Below are 25,334 nucleotides of genomic sequence, written 5' to 3'. Positions count from 1 at the left end.
CACCAGGCAGTTCGCCACCAGGAAGTTCGCCACCAAGTAGCTCATCACCAAGGCACGTCACCACCAGGTCAAACACGAGGTACTTAGCCAAAAAAAAATTTACACATCCCAAAAAATGGTACGTGACCAAAAACGGTTACATCAATTGGCGCCGTCTATGGGAATACGCTACGAAAATTTAAGTTCTCATCCTACCAAAGCTAAGTCCTCACTTTTTTGAAGATATCACTTTATAGTTTACATTTTTTATGAACTCAAAAACTATGCAGGGGGCTAACAGACTAAGTAGCTCTACCAACCTTACTTTCGATTCAGATGATGCCTCATCAGTCCTCTCCGCAAGGTCCCCCTACAAAGATGAGCTCTTCGTGGTTTCCGCGGGAGTTGACGGCCAACAGACTACATAGGCGCCCTTACCGGTCGAGCCTTCCAAGGCTCCCGTGTGAGCTGGCAACCTAAAGTTAGTAGTGCTGCCCTCGAAGGTCAAGCCCCTGGTAGCTTCTTGTAGGAGTGGGTGACCGGCATTACGAAGCTGATGCAGCACAATCATAGCTCGACACCTCACAGGCAAAGCCTACGGGCCACATTACTGCTTAAGACTCGGTCGCCTCTTCAGCACGGGCAAAGTAAAAAAAGAGTAGACCACGAGTCACTCCCAAAAGCCTACGGGCCACATTACTGCTTAAGACCCGGTCGCCTCTCCGGCACGGGCAAAGTCAAAAAAGAGTAGACCACGAGTCACTCCCAAAAGCCTACGGGCCACATTACTGCTTAAGACCCGGTCGCCCCTCCGGCACGGGCAAAAGTAAAAAAAGAGTAGACTACGAGTCACTCCCAAAAGCCTACGGGCCACATTATTGCTTAAGACCCGGTCGCCCCTCCGGCACGGGCAAAAGTAAAAAAAGAGTAGACTACGAGTCACTCCCAAAAGCCTATGGGCCACATTACTGCTTAAGACCCGGTCGCCTCTCTAGCACGGGCAAAAATAAAAAAAGAGTAGACTATGAGTCACTCCCAAAGCCTGCGGGCCACACTATTGCTAAATATCCAATCGCTTTCTCAGCAGGAACAAAATCAGCAAAAGTGAACTATAAGTTGCCCCAGAGCCTAAGGGCTACACTACTGAAACAGGCGGAGACCCCCTCGTCTTACTGGCAGCTCGCCACATACAGGCAGCTCCCAAAACCTAAGGAATTGGATCAAAACTTACTAGCTCGTCGACTTACGGGCCAAAAGAAATCTACTCCCTTCGCTGAGTTACTCTCAGCTCGGGAGTGGGGGGCAATTGATGAGGGCAGATTTGGCCCTCCAGTGAAATTGCGACACGTGGCACCTCGTGACAACTAGGCAAGCCCCCAGGCAACAACTTACCAAGTTGGTCCCCCCCCCCCCGGGCACCGGTCTGGCTGGCCTGGCACGACTTGGCGCGGCCTGCGCGCGACCTGCCATGGCCTGCGCGCAACCTGGCGCGGCCTGCGTGCGACCTGGCAACCTGGCCCGGACACAGGCGCCGACCTGGCAATTTGGCCCGGACATAGGCGCCGACCTGGCAATCTGGCCCGGACACAGGCGCCGACCTGACAACATGACCCGGACACAGGCGCTGACCTGGCAACCTGGCCCGGACACTGACCCGCTGACTGACACAGGCGCCGACCTGGCAACCTGGCCCAGACACCGACCCGCCGACTGACACAGGCGCCGGCCTGGCAACTTGGTCCGGACACCGACCCGTTGACTAACAGGCGCCGACCTGACAACCTGGCCCAGGCGCCGACCTGGCCGCCTGGCACAAGCACCAGCCTGACAACCTCGAGGAGTTCATCACCGTACCCCGATTCTGACGGGATATGGCGTCTTACCATTTGAAGGCTTTTCACCCACCTAACCCGCGAGGGCACCACTATATAAGGACTCCGACCCCCAAAGCCAGAGGGGAGAAAAAGGGTATGGTAACCCCCGCTCTCTAGCTCTCTCATTTATCTCCAAGCCCTCTTTAATCAGAATGCTAACTTAGGCATCGGAGAGTCCCCACCGGGAAAATACCCCCGGGTCCTCTGATTCAGTTCCCGCAGGTCCCTCAACTCCCGCCGTCTACAAAGGAGAGAAAATCACCTCACGCGGGGGGTAGTCGGGTAGCGCTGCACCAGGGAGCTCCACCATCCTCTGAGTTGCAGACCGCCTAGGAGCAAGTCAAGTGACGAGTTCGCCACCAGGGAGCACTACCAGGCAGTTCGTCGTCAGGCAGTTCGCCACCAGGCAGTTCGCCACCAGGCAGTTCGCCATCAGGCAGTTCGCCACTAGGGAGCACTGTCGGGCAGTTCGCCACCAGGCAGTTCGCCACTAGGGAGCACTGCCGGGCAGTTCGCCACCAGGAAGTTCGCCCCCAGGCAGTTCGCCACCAGGCAGTTCGCCATCAGGCAGTTCGCCACCAGGGAGCACTGCCGGGCAGTTCGCCACCAGGCAGTTCGCCATCAGGCAGTTCGTCACCAGGCAATTCGCCATCAGGCAGCGCCACTAGGCAGTTCGCCATCAGGCAGTTCGCCACTAGGCAGTTCGCCATCAGGCAGTTTGCCACCAGGGAGCACTACCAGACAGTTCGCCACCGGGCAGTTCGCCACCAGGCAGTTCGCCCCTAGGCAGTTCGCCACCAGGGAGCATCACTAGGCAGTTCGCCACCAGGAAGTTCGCCACCAAGTAGCTCATCACCAAGGCACGTCACCACCAGGTCAAACACGAGGTACTTAGCCAAAAAAATTTTACACATCCCAAAAAATGGTACGTGACCAAAAACGGTTACATCAGTGATGTTTGGTTCCTTTGGCATTTACTGAAAAAACGCTACCACATCAGCGCCACTTAGGTGTTGACATTTATTGTAGATGAAGCAAAATGAAATAATTTTTTGTCTTCACCGTTTATCAAATAAATAGTAGAGAAGTGAAACACTTTGATTTTTGTGCACAGGGCATTTGGGGAAAACGTTAAATTCTTGTTTCCCTCAACGCCCCAATGTTTATTGAAACCAAATGCTAATGTGGCGTAGTTTAATGGGTATAATCTGAGGTAGAAAGTAAAAAACATTTAAAATGAATTTCAACCAAACAACAAAAACAAGAAACATTTAAAATGAAAAAATATAAATAAACGTTTAAAGTAAAAAAGTGCAAATAAACATCCACAAAACTAAATGCATACTAATTTAAAGGTTTTTGGAAAAATAACAGTTCAAAGATGAAATAGAACCTCTACCTCAGCTGGTTTTCAGGCTGAATGGTTCAAGTCCAACCGTCCGAATCAAGACGGTTTTAAAACCTTAGAGAGGAAATCAAAATATCATTTACCAAACAAACATACATTTATTAGTTCATACTCTTAGATTAATTAACTACTTAAAAATTATAGATTTTGACGTAATTTATATGAAAATCTTTTGCATTTTTGATAAAGAAAATAATTTTATTTATTTATTTTTACATGACAAACTGGTCAAACCTAAAATGCATAAAATACCCATGTTTCTAACCTTAAATGATTCTGCTAGTAATTAATAAAATTAACGAACATTCTAATTTTCTTTTTTCTTTTTTTTTGGATAAGGCACCAAAATTCCAATTTTCACCCGCTAGTTTCAAATAAAATTAGTGAGAGTGTGAGATAACCCCAAATTAATATGCAATTTACCCTTTGGTTTTTGCCGGTGGCGGGTTGGACGGTCCAACCGTTCAATTGAAAGATCTGATTAAGTGAATCGAATTTGGATCGGTCTATATCCGATTCGATTATATGCGTTTGCACTTTGCAGCCCTACCGTCTTTTCTCACCAATCGACCAAGGTATGTTCTATTTTCGTCTCTCTCTCTCTCTCTCTCTCTCTCTCTCTCTCTTTGATATTCTCTTCTCCTGGTAATCTCTCTCCTAGTTGCCTCGCATATCTCTAATTGTACCATGCTTTTGTTTCTGCCTTCAAGATTTTTCTCTTGGTCCCATTGAACAGTGAAATCATATTCTTTGACTTCCATCACTGACGAGTGACGAGCTCCATGTCCGGTGAGTTTTCCCGACTGTCTGTCTGTCTCTTTCTCGTGCCTTTTTGTATGCAAACAGAATAACTATCGTTTGAGCTTACACGCCACTGTGCGAGAATTTCTTTGATCAAAGCAGCTAGCATACATATGTAACTATCTAGAGTGCTTTACTAGGAACTGTCATATCTGATATCTATGTTTTCGATCTCTTCCAAACCCATTTGATACCATACGGTATTATAATTGATTAGACTTCAATACAAATTTGTATTGGCAAAAACAATAGAATAAATCCATTTCAACACTATCATAATATCTTATTGTAATCTTCCTATTTGATGAACTCTATTGCGTATGGTTATACAAATATTTACAGATTGTTTAAACAAATGGTGAGGAAAAAAGAATAGTAGGGTTGCGTTCCCCTTGTTGTGCATGACAATTAAAAGCTAAAAAAAGGAATATATTTGGCTTCATAGTCATGTAGTCCATAAAAGCATTTAAAGATTGATCATATAGGCCTGGGCAAACGGGAGTTGAAGAAAACTGAGCTATAGTAGATAAAGGAGATCCATGAATTTTTATTTCATGCAATATTTCTTATCTTGATTTATTTTCTTCCTGGTTGCATTATTTGTTTTCTTTTTCTGTGTTTTTCATTTTCATTTTGGCATTTATAATTATAGACAACTTCATCTGGACTGCAAATTGGCAACTGTGGAATTCATTTTTTTTTTTACCAGCAACCACAATCAAAAGAATTTTGTCTGGTGTAGGAAAGTAAATTAACCACTACTACTTGTAGTGTGGACTATAGGGAACTAGTATATTAATGCAGCTACCAAGATTTAACTACTGTTTTAAGGTGCAACAAACAGGGTGATGCAGGAGTTTAAGAGTCAGTTGGAATTTTGTGAAATTTTATGTATTTCTGTATTTTTGGATACCGGGGATAACTTTTCCATTTTACAATTTTTTGCAGGGTCCAATAATAGGGTTTGATTGTCTATTTATAGTTTGTTTGTGTTAAAAATTTTAGAGTCATTAAGCAGGACTAGAGTTATTGAGTTTCTTTGAATTGAAATAGGATATGACAACTTAGTTTGGGTCCTACTAGGATTATTGAGTCTAACAGTTTGACTCCTAGGATTGTTATGGGTTTAGAGTCTATAAATATGTATGGACGTTTCACACAAAGAGCAATGATGTTTATTGAGTTTTCTTCAGCTTATGCTAATTATGGTGAGTGATTCCCATACCCTAGAGTGCTTTTAGGCACCCCGTGAGTGATTCCAGCTATTTTCTCTTCTGTTTCTATTCCTATTTTCTTTCTTGTTCCTTCAAGAAGCCATTGCAGCCATCAACAGTCACAAATTTATGATCAAAGATAACCATTCAACATTCTCTAAGGACTAGGATTGAGCTGGTCCTTCATCAGTTTGGTATTAGAGCTAATGGTTATTCACTATGTTTTCACAAAGTGATTGATTCTATGGGCCTAGGGTCTCTTTTGAACAATCTTACATGTCTAGAATCAATGATGATTGGGTTTTTGAACCATATGAAGGGTCTTTGGTTGACTCATTTGAGAAGATGGTGGAAGAAAACATATCTAATAATGTTGGCTACGGGAGTAAGGTTTCAAACATGTTAGAAGAGAAAGGGAAATACCAGATTTCAAAGGAGATGATGATCCGCAATCATTCTTTGATTGGGTTGCTGAACTCGAGTATTTTGATTGGCATGATTTGGCTGACAAACAAAGGATTAGATTTGCACCCATGAAGTTGATGGGTCATGCTAAAGTATGGAGAACTTTTGAACAATGGCTAGAAAACAAAGGTGATAATCCTATTAGTACATGGGCAAAGATGAAGAGGCATTTGCAAGGAAAGTGCATCCCACTAGACTTCCATGCTTATGGAGTTGACTAATTTCAAGCAAGAGAAGAAGCAACAGGTTACAGCAAAGAACTTGAAGTCAATGGGAAGAAGGTACAAAGTTAAGAAAGTAAATGATTCCTTGCATATTGATGCCTATCCTAGATCTGAAATTGAGGTTGAAGCTAAAGAACCAGAACTTCAAGCCATAAAAGTTGTAGATATTAAATATGTACAAGCCAAGAAAAAACAGAAATTGCTGAAGGAGTTTCCAACCCATAATCAGCTCGAGGTTAATAATCAAGAAGAAATAGAAGTGGAACAAGTTTCAGAATTTTGGGTGCAAGATACAGATGTGCTGATTGTAGTAGATCCTAGTAAGGAAGTAACTGACTTTACCTTACAAGTTCAACTAGAACTAATTCAAGAATTACAACCTGACATGACACAAGTTCCACCAACATCAACAATGGAAGAAGTCCTAGAGTATGTTGAAGAACCAAGGGTAGCATAACACATAAAGATGGTGATTGAGTGATTCATAATCTAGAGATTGAAGGAAAAGTTCCAAATATTGCAGTTGAGATTATGGATAAGCGAGGAAGAAAATTCATTACAATGACAGGTTGATGAATTAAGTGTTCAAGAAGCTAATGTATTGATGATTTAACAAAGATGGCTATGGAAGGCAGTGTTTTAGAAATACATTTCTTTCAAGATCCTTTTCTAGTTATGTGTGTGACCTCTACTCTACAATCCAAGCATGCAGCTGTGGGAAGTCCTATGCCTTTTGTCATTGGGGCATACCAACTTTTCATCCTCAAGTTCTTCAAAACTTGAAGATGAGTGTTTTTGAACTGGTGGAGAATGATGTAGGTACTGAAGAGTCAAAATTCGAAATTTGTGAAATTTTATTTAGTTCTGCCTTTTTGGACATTGGGGATAATTTTGCCATTTTACAATTTTTCTGTAGGGTCCAATAATAGGGTTGGATTGGCTTTTTATAGTTTGTTTATGTTAAAAATTTCAGTCATTGCATAACTAAGATTATTGTTATTGATTATTCTTTGAATTAAAATGGGATATGAGTATGACAACTTAGTTTGAGTCCTACTAGGATTATTGAGTCTAACAGTTTGACTCCTAGGATTATTATGAGTTTAGAGTCTATAAACATGTATAGATGTTTTACACAAAGAGCAATGACGTTTATTGGATTTTCTTCAGTTTATGCTAATTATGGTGAGTGATTCCCATACCCTAGAGTGATTCTAGGCAACTTGTGAGTGATTCTTGCTATTTTCTCTCTTCTTTCTATTTCTATTTTCTTTCTTGTTCCTTCAAGAAGCCATTACAGCCACCAACAACCATTAATGTTGAATGGTCTTCTTTGATAAAAAAATTTTTGGCTGTTGATGGCTGTAATGGCTTCTTGAAGGAACAGGAAAGAAAATAGGAATAGAAAGAAAAGAGAAAATACCCTGAATCATTCACGGGGTGCCTAGAATCACTCTAGGGTATGGGAATCACTCACCATAATTAGCATAAGCTGAAGAAAACTCAATAAACTTCATTGCTCTATGTAAAACGTCCATACATATTTATACTCTAAACTCATAACAGTCTTAGGAGTCGAACTATTAGACTCAATAATCCTAATAGGACTCAAACTAAGCTGTCATATCCTATTTCAATTCAAAGAAGACTCAACTCTAATCCTACTTATGCAATGACTGAAATTTTTAACATAAACAAACTATAAATAGACAATCAAACCATATTATTGGACCCTACAGAAAAATTTTAAAATGGAAAAATTATCCCCAGTGTCCAAAAATACAGAAATACACAAAATTCCAATTTCAACTCTTCAGCTCCTGCATCACAGGGGCGATGGGTAGCCCTGCTATACAGTCCACCAAGCAGTCTCTAAACTACTTGTTTAGGGAAGAGGGGGCTTGGTTTTAGTAGTGTCAAACCGCTAGGGTTTGAAGAATTTGACAGAAGCCAGGGCTGATATCCTCTGCTCTGTGCAGGAGAATAGAGAAGAGAAAATCCAAAGGAAAAAAAAACTTCGTTTATTCCTTCCAGAAATAACTGCCTTACTATCTGTTCTAGCTGTCTTAAATAGACCTTACCATACTTAGAAAACAACCAGGAAGCTAATGTTAAAAAGACTCCTAAACTGAAAATGATTTTTGATCAATCTAAACTGAAAATAATTCTTATGATAAGAATCCTAAACTGATAAATAACTCTTATAACCCTAAACTGACAAAATAACTCTTATAATTAGAATCCTAAATTGGATTAAAATATCAGAGGAGCACCACCAAATGTTGGGAAGAAGTTTTTCTTTGGAAGAAATTAAGGGAGCAATTTTCTTAATGGATAGATCTAAAACCCCAGGACCAGATGAATTCTCTATGGCTTTCTACCACGATGTTGGGATTTTTTAAGTCAAATCATTTGCAAGTTTTTGGAGAATTCTTCATTAGACCCCTTTGGAGCAAATGCTACCTTTATCTCTTTGGTTCCCTAGCTAGGCAAGGGGTGAACAGAAATTCTATCTTTTTGGCTCAGTTGTAATTGCTCTTATATTTTGGGTGTATCTTGGCTGTATCTAGGAGTTACAAGTTTTTATTGGCCCTTACTCTGTAATTTTCTCAATCAATTAATAAAATTTTCTATTATTGATCCAAAAAAAATCTCTGAAGGACTATAGACCAATGAGCTTGATTGGGAGTCTTTATAAGATAATTTCAAAGGTTCTATTGGAGAGATTAAAGCTGGTTCTACCATCAGTGATTTCACTGTTCCAAGGGGCTTTTGTGGGAGGTAGATAGATCATGGACCAAATCTTAGTGGCTAATGAATGTGTTGTTGAGAAAAAAAAGAAGTAGAGCGAAGGTTGTATTAAATCAGTTTTCTATTTAGTTCTTATCAATGGAGTGGTAAAGGATTTCTTCCCAGCAATGAGAGGTATAAGGTGAGGGGACCCACTATCCCCTTTCCTTTTCACTCTAGTGGCTGAGGTCCCGAGTAGGATGATTATGGCTGCAAACCCACCGGGACAGTTTAGGGGTTGGAGGGTTGGGAGAGATCAAGTAATTGTTTCCCACCTCCAATTTGCTGATGATATAATCTTATTCTATGAGGATGTCGATCTGGAAATGGTGAAAAACTTAAAGGTGTTGAGGAATTAATTTGGAGGATGGGGAAATTTTGATAAAAAAATAAAATTAATAAATTCCTTTTATGAGTTACTGATAAAAAATCTGAGTTTTATAGAGGTGCTGGGGTGTGATATAAGGAATTGGCCTATTACCTACCTAGGTTTACCTTTGGGGGAAACCTGAGAGTTGATGGCTTGGAAACCGGTGGTAGAGAGGTTTGTAAAGAAACTAACTCTATGGAAAAGAAATTATATTTCCCTAGGGGGAAGAATCACCTTGATTAGAGCCACTTTAGCAAATCTACCTATCTACTTTCTTTCAACTTTTTGCATTCCCTCTAGAATTGCAAGACAACTAGAGAAATGCATAAGGGATTTCCTTTGAGAGTCGGGGGAGGAAAAAAGGATCACTTGGTTAAATGGGAGCAGGTTAGTAAACTAAAAGAAAAATGAGGCATAGGATTAGGAAACATTGAGCTTAGGAACACTGCACTGTTGGGGAAATGGTTCTGGAGGTTTTCTTTTGAAAGAGATAAGGCTGTGGTACAAGGTAATTGTAAGCATTCATGGCTTGGGAGGCAATGGCTGGGATGTGAAAGTTGCTTCTCATGCAACTTCAGCTTCTCCTTGGAAAGCTATTCACAAGGTATATCCTATCTTTCTCAACTCTATCAGCTTTGATTTGGGCAGAGGGGATAAAAATCTGTTTTTGGGAAGACCTTTGGATAGGGGATTCACCACTAAAAGATAGTTTTCCTGAATTTTTTGCCCTCTCAATTCTCAAAAATGAAACTGTTTAATTTGGGCACTCCTTCCCCTTCAGGCCTCAACTGGCAGCTTGGTTTTAGAAGAGGTCTTAGGGAAAGGGAGTGTAACTTATTGATTGACCTTCTTAAAATCTTGGAGACAGTTACCGTGGACCCAAATTTGGAGGATTCTGGACTCTTGGAGACTGTTTAATTTGCTCCTCTTTCTTCAGGCATCTAGTTTTACCCAGTCTTCAAGGGGTGGACCTCCCAGTGAAAGAAATTTGGTGTAAGCCTATCCCACCAAAAACCCAAGCTTTCTGCTGGACTATTTTCCTTGGAAAGGTAAATACTTGTGTTATGCTGCAGAAAAGGAGGCCTTCTTGTTACATCTCTACTCATATTTGTTTCCTACGTATGGACAGTGGAGAGACCCTTGCCCATCTATTAATCTCTTGTCTTTTTGTGAGTTGTATTTGGGAGTTTTTCTTCTCTCTATTTGGCTGCAGGTGGGTTCCCCCTCAAGAGGTGGTGGATATCTTCAACCCAAGCTTCCTAAGGCAGCAAAAGAAGAGAGGGAGAATAATGCCGAAAGCTACTAAGGCAGCAATAGCTTGGGTGATGTGGGAAGAGAGGAATAACAGAATCTTCAATGAAAAGAGTAGGACTGTGGAGGAGGTAATAGACAACATAAAAGTAAAGGTTGCCTTTTGGGTTAAGACTTTGGATTGCAACTTGGAAGGAAGTAGCACAGTCCTCTAACAAAAGAAGTAATAAGATTGGAATGGCTACCTCCAGAAGGCAATAAAGTTAAGCTGAACTTTGATAGCAGCTCCTGGGGTAACCCAGGACTGGCAGAAATAGGTGGAGCAATCAGAAACTCGGAGAGCAGGATTTTTGGCTCTTTTTAGGACCAATTGGCACTACTAACTCTGTGAAAGCAGAGCTTTTGGCATTGTTTCATGGGCTTTGTTTGGCAAAGCAATTGGGATTTAGACAGGTGGAGGTGGAAGGGGATTCAAAAGTGGTTATTACATGGGCGTCTGGCAATAGACAAATTCTTGGACTCTTGAACATATTTCCAAGGAAGTTGAAAGGCTGGAAAAGGACTTGAATGCTGATTTCAAGTGGGTTAGAATGACTTCAAATGGGCTGGCTGATGCCCTAGCAAAACAAGGGGCCGCAAGGCAGCAATTTTATTGGGCATCTTTGTAATTTACTTTGCGTAAGTGGGGAATACACTCTTGTAATCGAATTGTACTAATCCACTTTTAATCAATTTAATAAAATAACCTATATATATAATTAGAATCATAAACTGGCAAAATATTCTTATAATAGGCATCTCAAATTGGCACCAAAAGGACCTTTTCAAAAATAAAATCAAAGATAACATGGGGCTCACTTGGTTGAACTAAAAGGGATGCCTTAGGCTGTTATCACTCCCTTTGAGAATACACCTTAGACACATTGGGGTGGTTCTAAACTGACTTGTGTTCCATTCGGGGTCTTCTGATGGAGGTTGGATGAGCTGCAATTGATTATTTTGCAGTAGCACAGGTTGATGCTCTGCATCATATACAACTTACAGCTGACAGAGTGAAAGAAATACAGATGCCAAAGCAGTCTTGAGGCCTACCATATCATCCCTTCCCTTGCCAGTGAATCAACTAAATAATTAGCTTATCTTGGAGTCTAAATGAGTAATTTAGAATGACAGCCAATGTTTTATCTTCTTTGATTGATAGTCTTGTTCTGAATCTAAAGTGACAATGCCTTCTGTAAAGGATTATATCTGGTCTATTACAATTTGTCAGGCTTGTTTATCCACTTATTTCCATATTTCCCTTGGGTTTGGAGTAATCTTAGTACTATTTTGTCAGGTTCATCCAACTGTAATGTTGGCTTTTTTTTTTTTTTTTTTTTGAGTTCAGTTCTCTGCATCAAATTACAAATTTACAATTTAATATCAACCTCTAATATCTCTAAAGTTTGCATTGAGAAAGTGACAAGGGGACCTGGCATTGCAACGTGGTGCTAAATTCATTGTTGTATTTATTTATTGTTTGAACAATTTTAGTTTTCCAGTTTATCTATTTTTTTGAACAAGGTAATGTAAGGATTCCATTACTGAATCATGAAGTATACAAGAACATCTATAGGTAAGTAGAATGGGATGCTGTACATCTTAAAATCAGTATAGACATACTGTGCACAAAAAAAGTCATCTATGCTCAGATATAACATTGAAATAAAAAAAAAGAGATGGAAAAGAGAAATCCCTGAAGAGAGGATATACTGCTATCCAGGACCATATGGTGCCAACTGCCAGATATCTTATTTTTCAGCATATCCTCAGAAAAGACATTATTGAAAACACACACATTCCTTTTGTTCCAAATCACTCGCATGTTTGCAGCTGTAGAGAACCATAATAATCTGCTTCTTTTCCTTGTTATCTGCCAGCACCAGAGTGCTTTCTTTAGGTTTTCAGGGAAGCTCCAGAGAATACACAAAGCCTTTTAGAAAATGCAGAAACAGGTGATTGTTACTTACCTCTGATTGGGAGCACATTACACATCCAGTATTAGTAATCTCCACACCCCTCCTGTTCAGTTTGTCTACTGCGAGGTATTTCTCCCAAAGGCTGTCCAAACCAAGAAGGCTAGAAGGAACAGCTGGAACCCAACTTTGTCTTTTGGGAAGACCATCCTGTCTCCCCTAGTTAAGTATAAGAAGAAAGATTTTGTCGAGAGATTCGCTTTCAGGTCCCATCTCCATATTCTACAGTCTTGGCTTAGAGATACTTGGCTTTTGTTTGTAGAGAATTAAGGAGAGGTCCTTCATCACCACCAGTTCCCAATCATTAAGATTTCTCGTAAACCTGGGTTTCCATACAACCCGATGGTTAACTTCAAAACAAAAGGTACAGAAGAGTTCCTATTTTCCGCAATCAGAAATTAGCCTGGGAACAGCTCCATTAGTGGCCTATTGGAGAACCACAAGTCCCTATTCGATTGATTGGTCCGAGGTTATTGACAAGCAAGATTTGTCTAAGTCACTTCGTTTCTTTTTGTCCAAGTCACTTGTCTTTTTGTCCAAGTTGCTTCTCTTTTTGTCTAAGTCACTTCCTTTTTTTAGTGAAACAAGGATATGTTTTACAAATCCCCCTCCAAACCGAACATCCAGTAACTTGAAAAGTCTTGGCTGTGTCTGATTGATATGGACTGCACTTATATTTGGCCTTGCTAACTTCTTTCCTTAAGCTCAGTTTGGGAAGAGTGCAAATACAAAGTACTCATAAAAAAAGAGTGCAAATACAAGGTTTAGAAATACTGTATACAAGTTTCTGCATTGTACATATTTGTATTTGCACTCTTCCTAAACTGATCCTAATGCTATCAGTTTCTTCGGAGAACCTTCATAGCCTTTTCCAGTTTATCTGTGAATACACGAACTTGTATTGTGCTTCCTATTATCTGTTTTAGATGACTTTGTAATGTGTCCAGTACTCAATTGTTTTGACAGATTACGAACTGTTCCTTCACATTATTGGTTGTACTTTATATTCCTATGGTAGTATAGTAATCCGTAATGGTATAGTTACTTTTTTTTTTTTTGATCAATTAATGGTATAGTTACTTTCTAAGTATTATTTTACTCACTTTTGTGGTTATTCAGTTTTATTCATGTGTTCTCTTTGCATTATCTCCCAGATGCTAAAATGGCTGAGGATGAAAAAGATGGAAACAAGACAGGACCTTCAGAGGAATTAAATGCATTAGGTGCACAAACAAATGATAGAAGGAAGGAAAAAAGGAAAAATAAAAAGAATAAACGTTTATTGGAGGAAGCTGCCAAGGCTGACAAACGCGGAGTTTGTTATTTGAGTCGCATTCCTCCTCACATGGATCCTTTGAAGCTTCGCCAGCTTCTGTCTCAGTATGGAGAGATAGAACGAATCTATCTTACACCTGAAAGTAATAAATAGTTTCAGCTGGCTGTTTCTTTAAAATCTTTTTTTTTTGGGTGCTTCTGGAATTCTTTGGTTATGCTCTTGTTTGTTGTTTGTGAACCTGTAAGCCTATTAATAGTTGACTTATCCACTCTTAAGAAAATTTCAGCTTTTATGTTTTAATACTTTATGCATGCTAGGTTCATAGATCTGATATTCTTCACAAGTTTATAGATAGTTATTGATAAGGCTATAATTATCTTATTATAGGCTATAGTTATTAGTAAATGGGTTATCATTTCCTAATAAAATGAAGGCTATAGTTATCATTTCCTAATAGAAGAACTCTTTGGTTTTGCCTGGCAGATCCAGTGGCTCAAGTACATCGTAAACGGGCAGGTGGCTTTCGAGGTCAACAATTTACAGAAGGGTGTGTTATTTAACTATAGATATTCCTTAAGTAAAATTATCTTGTAATTTATAACAATTTGCTCTATTTTGGCACTGTAATAAGATACAAGTTGGCAAGTATTGTATTGGCTTCTGGAAGTCGCTTATGCTTTTTTTTTCCTTCTTGAAAGACTCTTCTGTATAATTTTTTAGTTTGCAAATCTTCTGTTTAATCTTCCTTTAATTATGAAAGCTCATATCAGCTTCTGCTTTGTGAAATTGTATTTATATATGTAGTCATTATCTGCATATGATCTTTTAACAATTTTTGTCACATGTAGGTGGGTTGAGTTCACCAAGAAAAGTATTGCAAAGCAGGTTGCTAGCATGTTAAATGGTCAACAAATAGGTATGTTATTCCTTTCTTGTTCTCATCTTTTGTTATATTGATAATATTCTACATATATAAATATGGTCATTTAGGTGGTAGAGAAGTTTGAAAAAAGGCTAGTGACTTGGAAAAAGAACTATATCTCTCTGGGGGGTAGAATAACTTTGATTAGGGCCACATTCGCAAACTTACCCATCTACTTTTTGTCTGTTTTAAGGATACCTGTTAGGGAAGCCAAGAAGATAGAAAAGTTGATGAGGGATTTTTCGTGGGAGCCCTGTGCAGAGAAGAAGGATCATTTGATTAGATGGGAGGTGGTGAGTCGAAGCAAGGAACAAGGGGGCTTAGGTTTAGGGAACCTAGTAAATAAGAATGAATCTCTTTTGGGCAAGTGGTTATGGAGGTGGCCTCTGGAAAGAGAGAGATTATGGCATGAGGTGGTGGATAGTATCCATGGCTGTTTTGAATCTGGTTGGGATACTGGGGTATCTCAACGGGCCACACTCGCATCCTCCCAAAGTTTCTCAAGTTTGTAAGATATGATGTCTGCAATGGTAATTTTGTGCTTTTTTGGGAAGATGTTTGGGTGGGCAACCAACCATTGAAAGACCTCTATCTCTCCCTTTTTTCTATTTCCCTCTATAAAAAGGAGCTTGTTTCGAGGTTTCTTTCTTCCCCCATTCTCCCATTGTCTCTTAATTAGGATTTTGGGTTTCGTAGAGGGTTGAGGGATGAGAAATCGGTTTTTGCCTCTGAGCTCTTACTTTTACTTGATTCTGTTTGTTTGGACCCTCCTAAACCAGATAGAAGAATTTGGTCTTTGACATCGAGTGGCTCCTTCTCTTGTTCTTCCTTCCTTAAATCTTTATGCTCTATTCCTTCCCCTTTGTTGTTCTCAGTTAAAGAAGTCTGGTTAAGGCCAATTCCACTTAAAATTTCTGGTTTTTGTTGGGAAGTGTATTATGGTAAAATTAATACTGTGGACAATGTACAAAAAAAGAGACCTTATTCATGCTTGTCCCCCAATTGGTGCATTTTATGTAAAGTGCAGAATGAGGACTGTTATCACCTACTGATTTCTTGCTCTTTTACAGTAAATATTTGAAATTGGGTTTTTATGCTTGTGGGTACAGGTGGAACCTGCTTCCTGAAGTAAATATGCTTTTTGATCCGTCTTTTTTTGGTTGGCCAACAAAGAGGGGGAAAGTAATGTGGAAATTTATTGGGGCAGCCCTCTTATGGACCATTTGGGAGGAAAGAAATGGCAAAATTTTCCAGGAGAAGGAGAGAAGCATTGCTGAAATAAAGGATTGTATATTGACAAGGGCAATCCTTTGGCTAAAAACCAAGTTCAGGGGGGCCGGTTTAGCTCCACCCCCTGAACCGGTCAGACCCCCGATACACCCAGTATAGGGGCGTATTATAGGGGTCCGGAATGATACGTATCGGCTGATACGGGCTGATACGTGTCGATACTTTGAACCTTGCTAAAAACTACTGATCTCTTTGTGGATTACTCTAGTGATGACCTTTGAAGGAGTTGGGCAGCAGTGGCCTCCACATCATCCAAGAAAAACAGAACACAAGCAAGTTGGTTACCCCCTCCCGAAGGAGTTGTAAAGTTGAACTTTGATGGGAGCAGTCAAGGCAATCCAGGGCCTTCGGGTATAGGAGGGATCTTGAGGAATAAGGATGGCAAAATTCTGTCCTTATTCTCAGGTCCAGTGGGTTTTGGAGACTCTACAAGGGCTGAGATATTAACTGTGATACAAGGGCTACATATTTCTGTCCAACTTGGAGTGACTAATTTGATAGTTGAAGGAGACTCTAAGGTGATAGTGGGATGAATGTCGGACCCAAAAACTGTTGTTTGGGGATATAGGGACATCATCAAAAAAGTCAAATGGCTTACGAGAACCATGTCAGCTAGCTTTCAATGGGTTAGTAGATTGGCAAATGCTTTGTCAGATTCTTTAGCTAAACAAGGGGCTTTCATCTCTTGTCATATGGAAAATATCCCACTTTAGAGGTGCACTCTATTTTAAAAGATTAGCAAAGTGAACTCAGATTGATTGGGCTTCTTTTTTAATTTTCTTTCATAATTCTTAACCAGAAAAGTAGATTGGGCTTGTTTTTATAGCCATGTATTTTAATATTTCTGCTGATTGAGGATTAAAATTAGACTACCTATTATCAATCAAGCATTCAGGCTTATGCTGATTGAGTTGCTAATTAATAAATATAATATCAACCTAAACCTATTAACTTCATTTTGTTTTTCTAATTCCAGTTCCTACCTGAATTCTCATAACCTGCTTGCTTTCCTCGTACACAGGTGGGAGGAAGAGATCATCTTTCTATTATGACCTTTGGAACATCAAGTATTTAAGCAAATTTAAATGGGATGATCTTACTGAAGAAATTGGTATGGAGTGTTTTCATATTTTGTTCTATGATATACTGGGTATTTTAACACTGCTATCTCTCCCTAAGCCAAGACATGCCAATGCAGCTTACAAGAATGCCATTCGTGAGCAGAAGCTAGCAATGGAGATATCTGCTGCTAAGAAGGAGCGGGACTTCTACCTCTCAAAGGTCAATCAGTCACGTGCCTTAAATTCTATACAGGAACGGGTGAAGAAGGTAATCCTATTATCCAGTTTCACCTTTTCTTGTAATATCACTATTTTTTATCATGTTTTCTTACACATTTTTTTTTTCACTTTGATTCCTCTCAGAAGGGGTTTTTTCATACGTAAGTCTCAAGGGACTCCATAGTTAAATGCTCTAAACATAACAACTTTGATCCCACTGCTTGCCTGTAGGCTCAACTTTAGAAGGCAACCCAACATTATCTAATTCCGCTTCTGTATGCAAATCCTTTATATAATGGACAGCCTACTTGTAGGAAGAGGAAATTGATATTTTCTTTATTTTGAAAGTCTGAATTTCCTCTCGGTATAAAATTTTGTTGAAGGTATTTGCCCTTGTAATATGAGAGCTTTATGCAGGAAGTGATTCATAGAAAGCTCAACATCTTTGATTTACTTCAAAGGAAACAAAACACTTGGTTATCCCCTAAAAGTTGTATCTTTTGTGTTGAAGGTGGGCTATTGGTGAATAATCTTTTTGTTCATATTGTTATGCCTTGAAGCTCTGTGGACATGTCTTTTCCTTTTGGATTGAGTACCCTTTTTCTCAGCAAATTGACAACTCCTTCAGAGTTGCCATATTTCTCCTTAGTACTTGGGGAAAAATCATGTTGGGATGCACTTAATTATGGGTACTCCTTAGTGCCTTGTTTCTGTTAGAATCATCCATTAGGTGCTGGAGTTGGAGAGTTAGAGGCTTATCAGTTGACTTTCATTAGAGACTATAGGATAGAGTGGGTCCTCCAGCTAATCCTGCTACAGAAATCAACTTTCAAGAATGCTATTTGGGTAACCTAGTCCAATCTGGGTTTTTCAGAAGCTTAGAAGCAGTAAAGAAGAGGTGATCCTTGTTTCTTCAGGCCTTATGAGGTTCTGGTTATATGGCTAGAACTGAGCTTTTATCTCCAACCCTTGATATTATCTTTTCATTGGAATTTGAGAGGATTTTTTAGTAGCCATTTGATGACATCTGAAGTAACTGAACTAAATTACTTGTCTTTTAGTAAATAAGTTATAAGCAGGTTGTGAGCTCTTTAATGGCTAAAAATGAACTTGGGTTTATTATTTTGCCCTTGAATATTTAATTATTTAATTATCTTATCTACCAAAAGACAAGGCAATAAGTCTTTCAGTTCAGCCACCTCAGCTGTTATCAAACATCCCTTCAGATTATTATTTTTTGGATAATTAACAGAATTTTATTTAGGGTCATTTACTAGAACCCCCTATAGTTTTACAGATTTACTTGAGCCTACCCTATAGTTTGTATTTTACTAAAATACCCCTTATAGTTTGCAACCTATTTACTTAATCGACCTTTCATTAAGAACTCTTTGTGTTTTCCATCAAAAAATAGTAACATGATCACTTAAATTAAGTGGGAAATGTTTAAGGGCATGGACCCATACTGAGTGGAAAATGTTCAAGGGTATGGATCCATGGTTGTTTATTCCAAAAGTACCCCTAACACTTTTTTGTATAGAAGACAAAATTGACAAAATAGAGTGGTTGTCTGTGTTTTACTAGGGGCAAAAATGGCATTTTCTTTAGTTTATTTTGATTAAAATTATTTGAGTGGATGTTACGGTTCAAACTGTCGTTTTCCACTTTCATCTAATGGAAGGTCGATTAAGTAAATAGATTGCAAACTAAAGGGAATGTTTTAGTAAAATACAAACTATAGGGTAGCTTTTAGTAAATTCATGAAACAATAGGGGTAAAATCTCTTAACCCTCCTGAAATGATATCCATATTACAACAATGCCCAAAAAAGACTTTCTCTTCCCACCCCTTGTTTGGTAAGTGAGTCAGCAAAGGAGTTTGCACTTCTCTTAATCCATTGAAACTTAATTTCCATGCCTTGAGTCAGCTGTGTAAATTTCTTTTTTTCATTTAAAAATTTCCAGAAGCCCATCTCTTCATTCTGCAACCAGTGAATAACCAACGTTGAATCACCCTCCACCATCAGATATTTTATATTCAAATCTCGTACTCTCTTTACCTCTTCCGAAACTGCCAAGATTTCAGCTCTTAGGGAATCTCCAATTCCAATGGTGCCTGAAAAAGGCAATAATTCTTCCACCCTCATCCCTGAAAACTCCTCCAATACCTGATGGCCCTGGGTTCCATCACTGCTACCATCAAAATTCAATTTGGTGAACCCACCAGCTGAAGGGGACCATACTGGATTAGTTACAGATTTAAGAGTAGTTGAATGGGCCACATCTTTCCAATTCTTAATAATATCTCCAGCTGTAAACCCCTCAAAGAGCTTCATAGTCTTGACCCACTGAACCACCCTAACAGTTATGGTTTCTATTATGGCCTCGTCACTTCTTTCTTTTTCAGGGAAATTCTTTGGTTTCTTTCCTCCCAAACAGTCCAACAGATAGCTGCTCTAACACATCTCCATTGTGTTTTGCTTCTCCTCTTTGACCCATTAACAGAAATGGAATGATTGCAAACTGTACACAGGCCAGATAAGAGTGTTTGTCTTCCTCCAAATAGAGAGAGAAACCAACTCCATATTTAGAGACAAAAGAGCAAGAGATTAATAAGTGATAGCAGCTCTCACCATTATCCTTACAAAGGGCACACCGGTGTGGGGGGACAAACACCAATTAGTCCTTTTCTTTTGGAGTAATCACAAGTGTTACACTTTTCTAAGAAAGCTTCCCAACAAAAAGCACCTATATTTGGAGGAATTGGCTTACCCAAAACTTCCAAAAGTGGGAAAGGTTGTCCATTATTGGTTGAGGGTAGAACTAACTATCTAAAGAAGGAAGAACAAGAAAAGGCACCCGAGGGGGAAGGGGTCCAAATCCTACTATGCCTCCTAGAGGGATCCAGAACCACCTCATCAAGGATTTTAAGTAAAGCAGAATCACTGTTCAATTCGAGTCTCTGAGAGCCCTTGTAAAACCCAAGTTCCAATTCAAAGCAGAAAACAAGTTAGAATGGTGGAAACAAGCTCATTTTTAAACATGGAGAGGGAATATAAAGAAGGGAAGTACTCTTTCAAAGGTATGTTTCCCATCCAAACATGTTCCCAAAATTTCACAAGGTTTCCGGAGCAAAGATCATACCTGATGAGTGGAAGGAAGGTCGGAAGAATGACATGAATAGATTTCCAAGGAGAAGCTCTTGTAGCCCCAGTGGATACTCCTACATCCCAACCTTTAGCTGCTTGCCCATGTATACTTAAGATTACTTCAGCCCACAACCTTTCCACTGTCAATCTCCATACCATTTCCCCAATAAAGCCTCGTTCTTCTTTTGTAAGTTAATCAAACCTAACCCACCAACATTCTTGGTTTTAGTAACTATCTCCCACCTAACTCTGTGGTCTCTCTTCTCTTCCCCAGGTTCCCAAAGGAAATCTCTCATTAATTTCTCCAAACTCCTACAGACTCCCTTGGAATCTTAAACACTGACAAAATATATAGGAAAATCGGCCAAAGTCCATTTAATCAGCGTAATCCTTCCACCTAGGGATAGGTAGTTCTTCTTCCACGAGGCTAATCTCTTGGTGAATTTATCAACCACTGGGTTCCAGAAGCTCATTTTACTCGGATTATCCCCAAGGGGTAGCCCTAAATAGTTCAACAACCACTGAGGAAATCACACAATCCATAACTTGGGCATTTTCTTCCACTTCTCTATCACTCATGTCGATTCCAACCACACAACTCTTATCAAAATTGACTTTAAGATTGTCATTTGTTCAATGATAAAAAAAGATTAGTCATTTGTTCAAACACATTAATCACCAATTTCAAGTTGCTTACCCAATCGATCTCCTCCCCTCACAAAACAAGATTGTATTGTCTGTAAACTGTAAGTGGGTAACTAGAATCCTATCCCTTCCTACTTTCCACCTTCTCACCAAGCTTCTAGATTCGGCCCTCTCTATAAGCCTCCCCAACACTTCAGCAATCAAGATGAATAATAGGAAGGGGGAGACTGGGAGAGGGGGTCTCCTTGCCTAATACCTGTTGATTATTTATAACAAATTTTCACACGACAATTTTAGATGGTGACAGTAATGGTAATGATGTGTCAAATTTTCTACAATTTTTTTTAATATTTTTATGTATAAAAAATTATTTATCACACTTATTTCTTGATATAATGAATATATAATAATAGATATGCCCAAATGATTTCTACAAAATACTGTATTTTTTTTTATAAATTTTGTGTTTTTAGCTTTTTTTTGTTTTTTACTATTTAATTATGACATCAAGAGCTAACACATTTGACCCAAAAGGTTGAACTGTTGACCCACCACCAAATAGGAAAATGATTTCATTTTTTTTGGGTTGATTTTAAATTTTGTATTTCGTTTCCATCATGAATAAAATATTCTTGTTTATCACACATTTTTCTTTAATATGATTAATATAAAGTACATATTTTGCCCTTACAATTAGAGGGAGACTAAATTCAAAAATAGGGGTATTTTAGTTAAGAAGAGAAGTTCTACATGCTTATTCATTCTTGTGTATATAGAGGGAAGGGAAGGAGGGAGGAAATAATTTATGTAGCCCGAAAAAAGGATTTCTTTTGCCCTTAATTAATTTGCAGTCAATATGAAGAGTGAAGATTTGTCTAAGAAAAAATCTAGAGGTCTTGTGAGAGGATTCATACATTTATGCTGAAACAGAAAAGAATTCCAGAAATCTTGTTAGAGGATCCATGCATTTTATAGTGGAAGAGATTGTTCATAGATATAATTAGTGGAATTTAATGTTGAGGAATGAAGATATATTAAATATGAGAGGGAATAGCAGTTAATACCTTAAATATGGGAATGGGACTTATTCAGAGGGAACAGAATGAGGCTGAATAGTAGTGTTCAAATCACAATTTCTGCCCTCACAATAAGAGGGACCAATTTCAAAAATAGGGGTATTTTAGTCAAGAATAGTCTGGAAGCCATGGGGAGCTATTCCCGCTTTTTACTATTATACTACTATTTTGATCTATAGCAGGATCAAAAGAGTTGAAGGTAGTGAGAGATGCAACCCGATGCCTTGTGTGTGGGAATTAGGATAATGAAAGCAAGGCATAGCATTTTTGCTTGTATCTCTTTAGGCCTATCATCTCTGTAGACCTATCAATGGGCCAGCCATCCACGTTGACCTGACAGGCCTCGACCAAGCAGACCCTAGTATACATGGTCCAATTGTTGTGATGGGTCAGCTCTGGTTCTGATTTTTGGACTGGGTCCACCCTGTCCTGAACTAGTAAGGGCAAGATCTGACCTAATGTGTGTTTAGATGTTTCTTCTTGACATGTAATATCTTCAAATAATGTCTAAACTCTTCATTTCCCAAGTTTATTGTTTAATTATCAGGTCAAACCCGTAAGCCTGATTAATAACAGGGTCAGTTCTGGTCCTGTTACGTGCTTGATGTATAGGGTCTGCATGGGGACCGGGTCTCCCTGTTTCTTTATTGGGTTAGTATGAGGTCTAACCCTGAGAGATATAATAATTCTCTAGTTTGTATTAAAAAGAAACTTTTGTGAATGACATTACAATCTTTGCTTATGTAAATTAAAAAAAAAGAATCATATCTCCAATTTTTCTGGTGCATATATTCAGCAGATTGAGTGATTGAGCTTCCCAGTATGTTTTTTGATACTAATAGTCTCATTTAAAGTAGATATTATTGTCTGGAATTCCACTCTGTGCTCAAGAAATAAACTTGTAGTTGCTGGAAGATTTAGTGGTGCAAACATATAAATCCCCTTGAATATTTGGAAAGCAATATAATGGTCAGTAATGCAAAAGAAGGTATCAATTGCATGACAGTTGCTGATTGTATTATATCTATGCTGATACTATGCAGAAGCAGAAGTCTCAACATGGTTCAGATGCAAATTCTGGGTCCACTGTAGAGCAACAGGAAGTGAAGGTGATTCGTCAATTCCCACAGACACGACCTGTTGCAGATAATGCAGTGGAGAGAAAAAAGTCTGGCCTATCTAAAGAAATCTTGGCTGGAGTAAGTGTCTTCTCGTTTATTAATGCTAGATCACTTGGTTGGAATTCTGTTTTTTGCTACACAGAAGCCTAAATCATTCTTCTTGCAGGTATTTGGTGGTTCATCTTCATGACCGTCTGTTAAATGGTTCTATCTTTACCAAACTGGCACTGTTGACATGTGCCACTGAAATTGGGGCTTTTTATCCAATTATACACATTTTGAATATAAATGTTGTTGCGAGTTTTTACATATCCCGAATACAGAAGCCATGTAAGTTATTTATTTATTCCCTTTTATTGGTTTTTGCCCATTATTGCTATTTTGCATGAAAAAATGGATCGAGCCAATTGATAACAGTTGTACTTGAATGTTGAATCCTACTCTACTCTTAAAGATAATGTTCAAGAGTCAAGACCACGAGTTCGAATTAGCTGAACGCGCCAAGCTGTTGAGCGGGCTGTGGGGCGAATTGCAAAAGTCCACGTCAGTTTTACATGATAAAAGGTCATTCCTATGTGCGAATTCGTCTGATAGTAAATGACAGGATTCAGGAGTGGTTGGAAAATTTAATTTTTATTTAATTTTTTCTTTTTGAGTACTAACAGTCTAATCTTCTTCCTCTCCCCTTTCTCTCCCGCCTCACCCTGTACTTTGTCGTCGGTCATTGTCAACTTCCATCACCGGTAGACCATTTTCTCTCTCTGTGTGCATGTGTGGGAACTGGGAAATCTTCTACATCCTTGCGTGCAGAAAGTTTGATACTAAATGAAGTAGGGTTTGTAGTTCTAGATTTGAAATATGAAATTGCAAAATGGAAAACCTTTTTTATTCCAGAAATTCAACTACAGACTAGCAAGATGATAAACGATTTTCAGAGATAGCACAAAATTTGACGTGGTAGCTTGATCATCTTTCTAAAACGAACGTTCTGATCCACGGCTAGGTTTACAAAATGAACATTCTGATCTCCAGAGAAATGCACTTGGTGACTGACCGGGACCAAGCCTGCAACTCCGATTCGGATGAACTGGTGTAGTTGGTTCAACTTCGTTGGATTTGCTGCGGCAGTGCAGATACACTTCTGTGGCATATGAAGATGAACAAAACAGGGGGCGGGGGGAGAGAGAGAGAGAGAGAGAGGGAAGAATCAAACTTACAACTTAGACTTGGATGAACTGATATAGTTGGTTAACTTGCAGCAGCAACGTGGAGAAGTGTCTGTTGCGGAAGAAGATGGACAAAATAGGGTTTAGAGAAAGAGAAAGCCACCGGTGGTGGAATTTGATAGCAATAGACTTGGATGAACTGATATAGTTGGTTGCGATGCAGAGAAGTGTCCGTGGTGGAAGAAGATGGACAAAATAAGTTTAGAGAAAGAGAAAGCCACCGGTGGTGGATTTTGATGGTGAGCGGCAGGGGGCAGAGGGTGAGGTGGGCGAGAAACAGGAGTGGAAAAGGGTTACGGTTTGAAGAGAAAAAAAAAAAACCGAAATCACTACTGTCATTCTCCGTGTGGTAACCAGTGGCATTCCATGGTGTTCATGTATAACAAAAAACAAAAACAATTATTGCGTTATAATTTGTGCCCAACCTGTTTTCTCCCGATTTCTAATAAATAAATCAGGAAAAAATGCAATGGACATAACCAAAAATCTACTTTGATGAGCACCCATAGCTCCCATAACTCTGCCATTAGGGTTCGAGTTCCACCCAATTATGAACGTAAAATTATTCCTCCAACTGCAGCCCAGCTACGTTGCGCGGTGTTCCTGTTTCGAGTACACATAGGTGCCATGTAGACGTTTTAAGTTTAACGGTCAAAAATCATATTTGAATGAACTGTTTTAGGAAACACAAATCAAGGCCTTGAAAAGCAGGCAAATCACCACCGCTCAAAACGCCAAAAACGTGTTTCAAGCATCAGCCATGCATTTATTCAAACGGTTCGATGACATGGCTTTACTATTCTTATGTGGCAGCAACAGAGAGTGTCTCACTCAAAACACTTTTTGGTAAGAGAATGTCTCACTAAAGGTGTTTTGTGGCTGTTTTGAGTGTGGCGTGGTGTTTTGTTTCCTAGTTCCTACAGAAAACGCCTCATAACTGCCAGGATACCAAACACCAC

At 39.3% G+C, this 25,334-nt stretch overlaps 1 protein-coding gene across 1 annotated transcript; it reads left to right on the top strand.

The window, feature by feature from the left end:
• The first annotated feature begins 3,785 nt into the window (after window positions 1-3,785).
• LOC104603281 (RNA-binding (RRM/RBD/RNP motifs) family protein) lies at window positions 3,786-23,621 on the top strand. Its single transcript, XM_010267277.2, has 9 exons — window positions 3,786-3,836; window positions 3,972-4,050; window positions 13,546-13,809; window positions 14,151-14,214; window positions 14,516-14,583; window positions 16,901-16,990; window positions 17,078-17,208; window positions 23,072-23,227; window positions 23,316-23,621. Exons 2-9 carry the CDS (start codon window positions 4,044-4,046, stop codon window positions 23,337-23,339), a joined length of 804 nt encoding a protein of 267 aa, XP_010265579.1. The 5' UTR covers window positions 3,786-3,836; window positions 3,972-4,043; the 3' UTR covers window positions 23,340-23,621.
• Window positions 23,622-25,334: the final 1,713 nt, after the last annotated feature.

This window comes from Nelumbo nucifera, chromosome 2 (genome assembly GCF_055504915.1).
Source record: "Nelumbo nucifera cultivar China Antique chromosome 2, China Antique-T2T, whole genome shotgun sequence".
Taxonomy (NCBI): Eukaryota; Viridiplantae; Streptophyta; class Magnoliopsida; order Proteales; family Nelumbonaceae; genus Nelumbo; species Nelumbo nucifera.
The sequence above is the reverse complement of the archived record's forward strand: the minus strand, read 5'-3'. Positions and strand labels throughout refer to the sequence as shown.

Excerpts from the sequence above, each read along its gene's own strand:
- LOC104603281 (XM_010267277.2), top strand. Across the intron at positions 13,810-14,150 it reads AATCTATCTTACACCTGAAA|ATCCAGTGGCTCAAGTACAT; the intron begins GTAATAAATAGT and ends TTTGCCTGGCAG. Across the intron at positions 17,209-23,071 it reads TACAGGAACGGGTGAAGAAG|AAGCAGAAGTCTCAACATGG; the intron begins GTAATCCTATTA and ends GATACTATGCAG.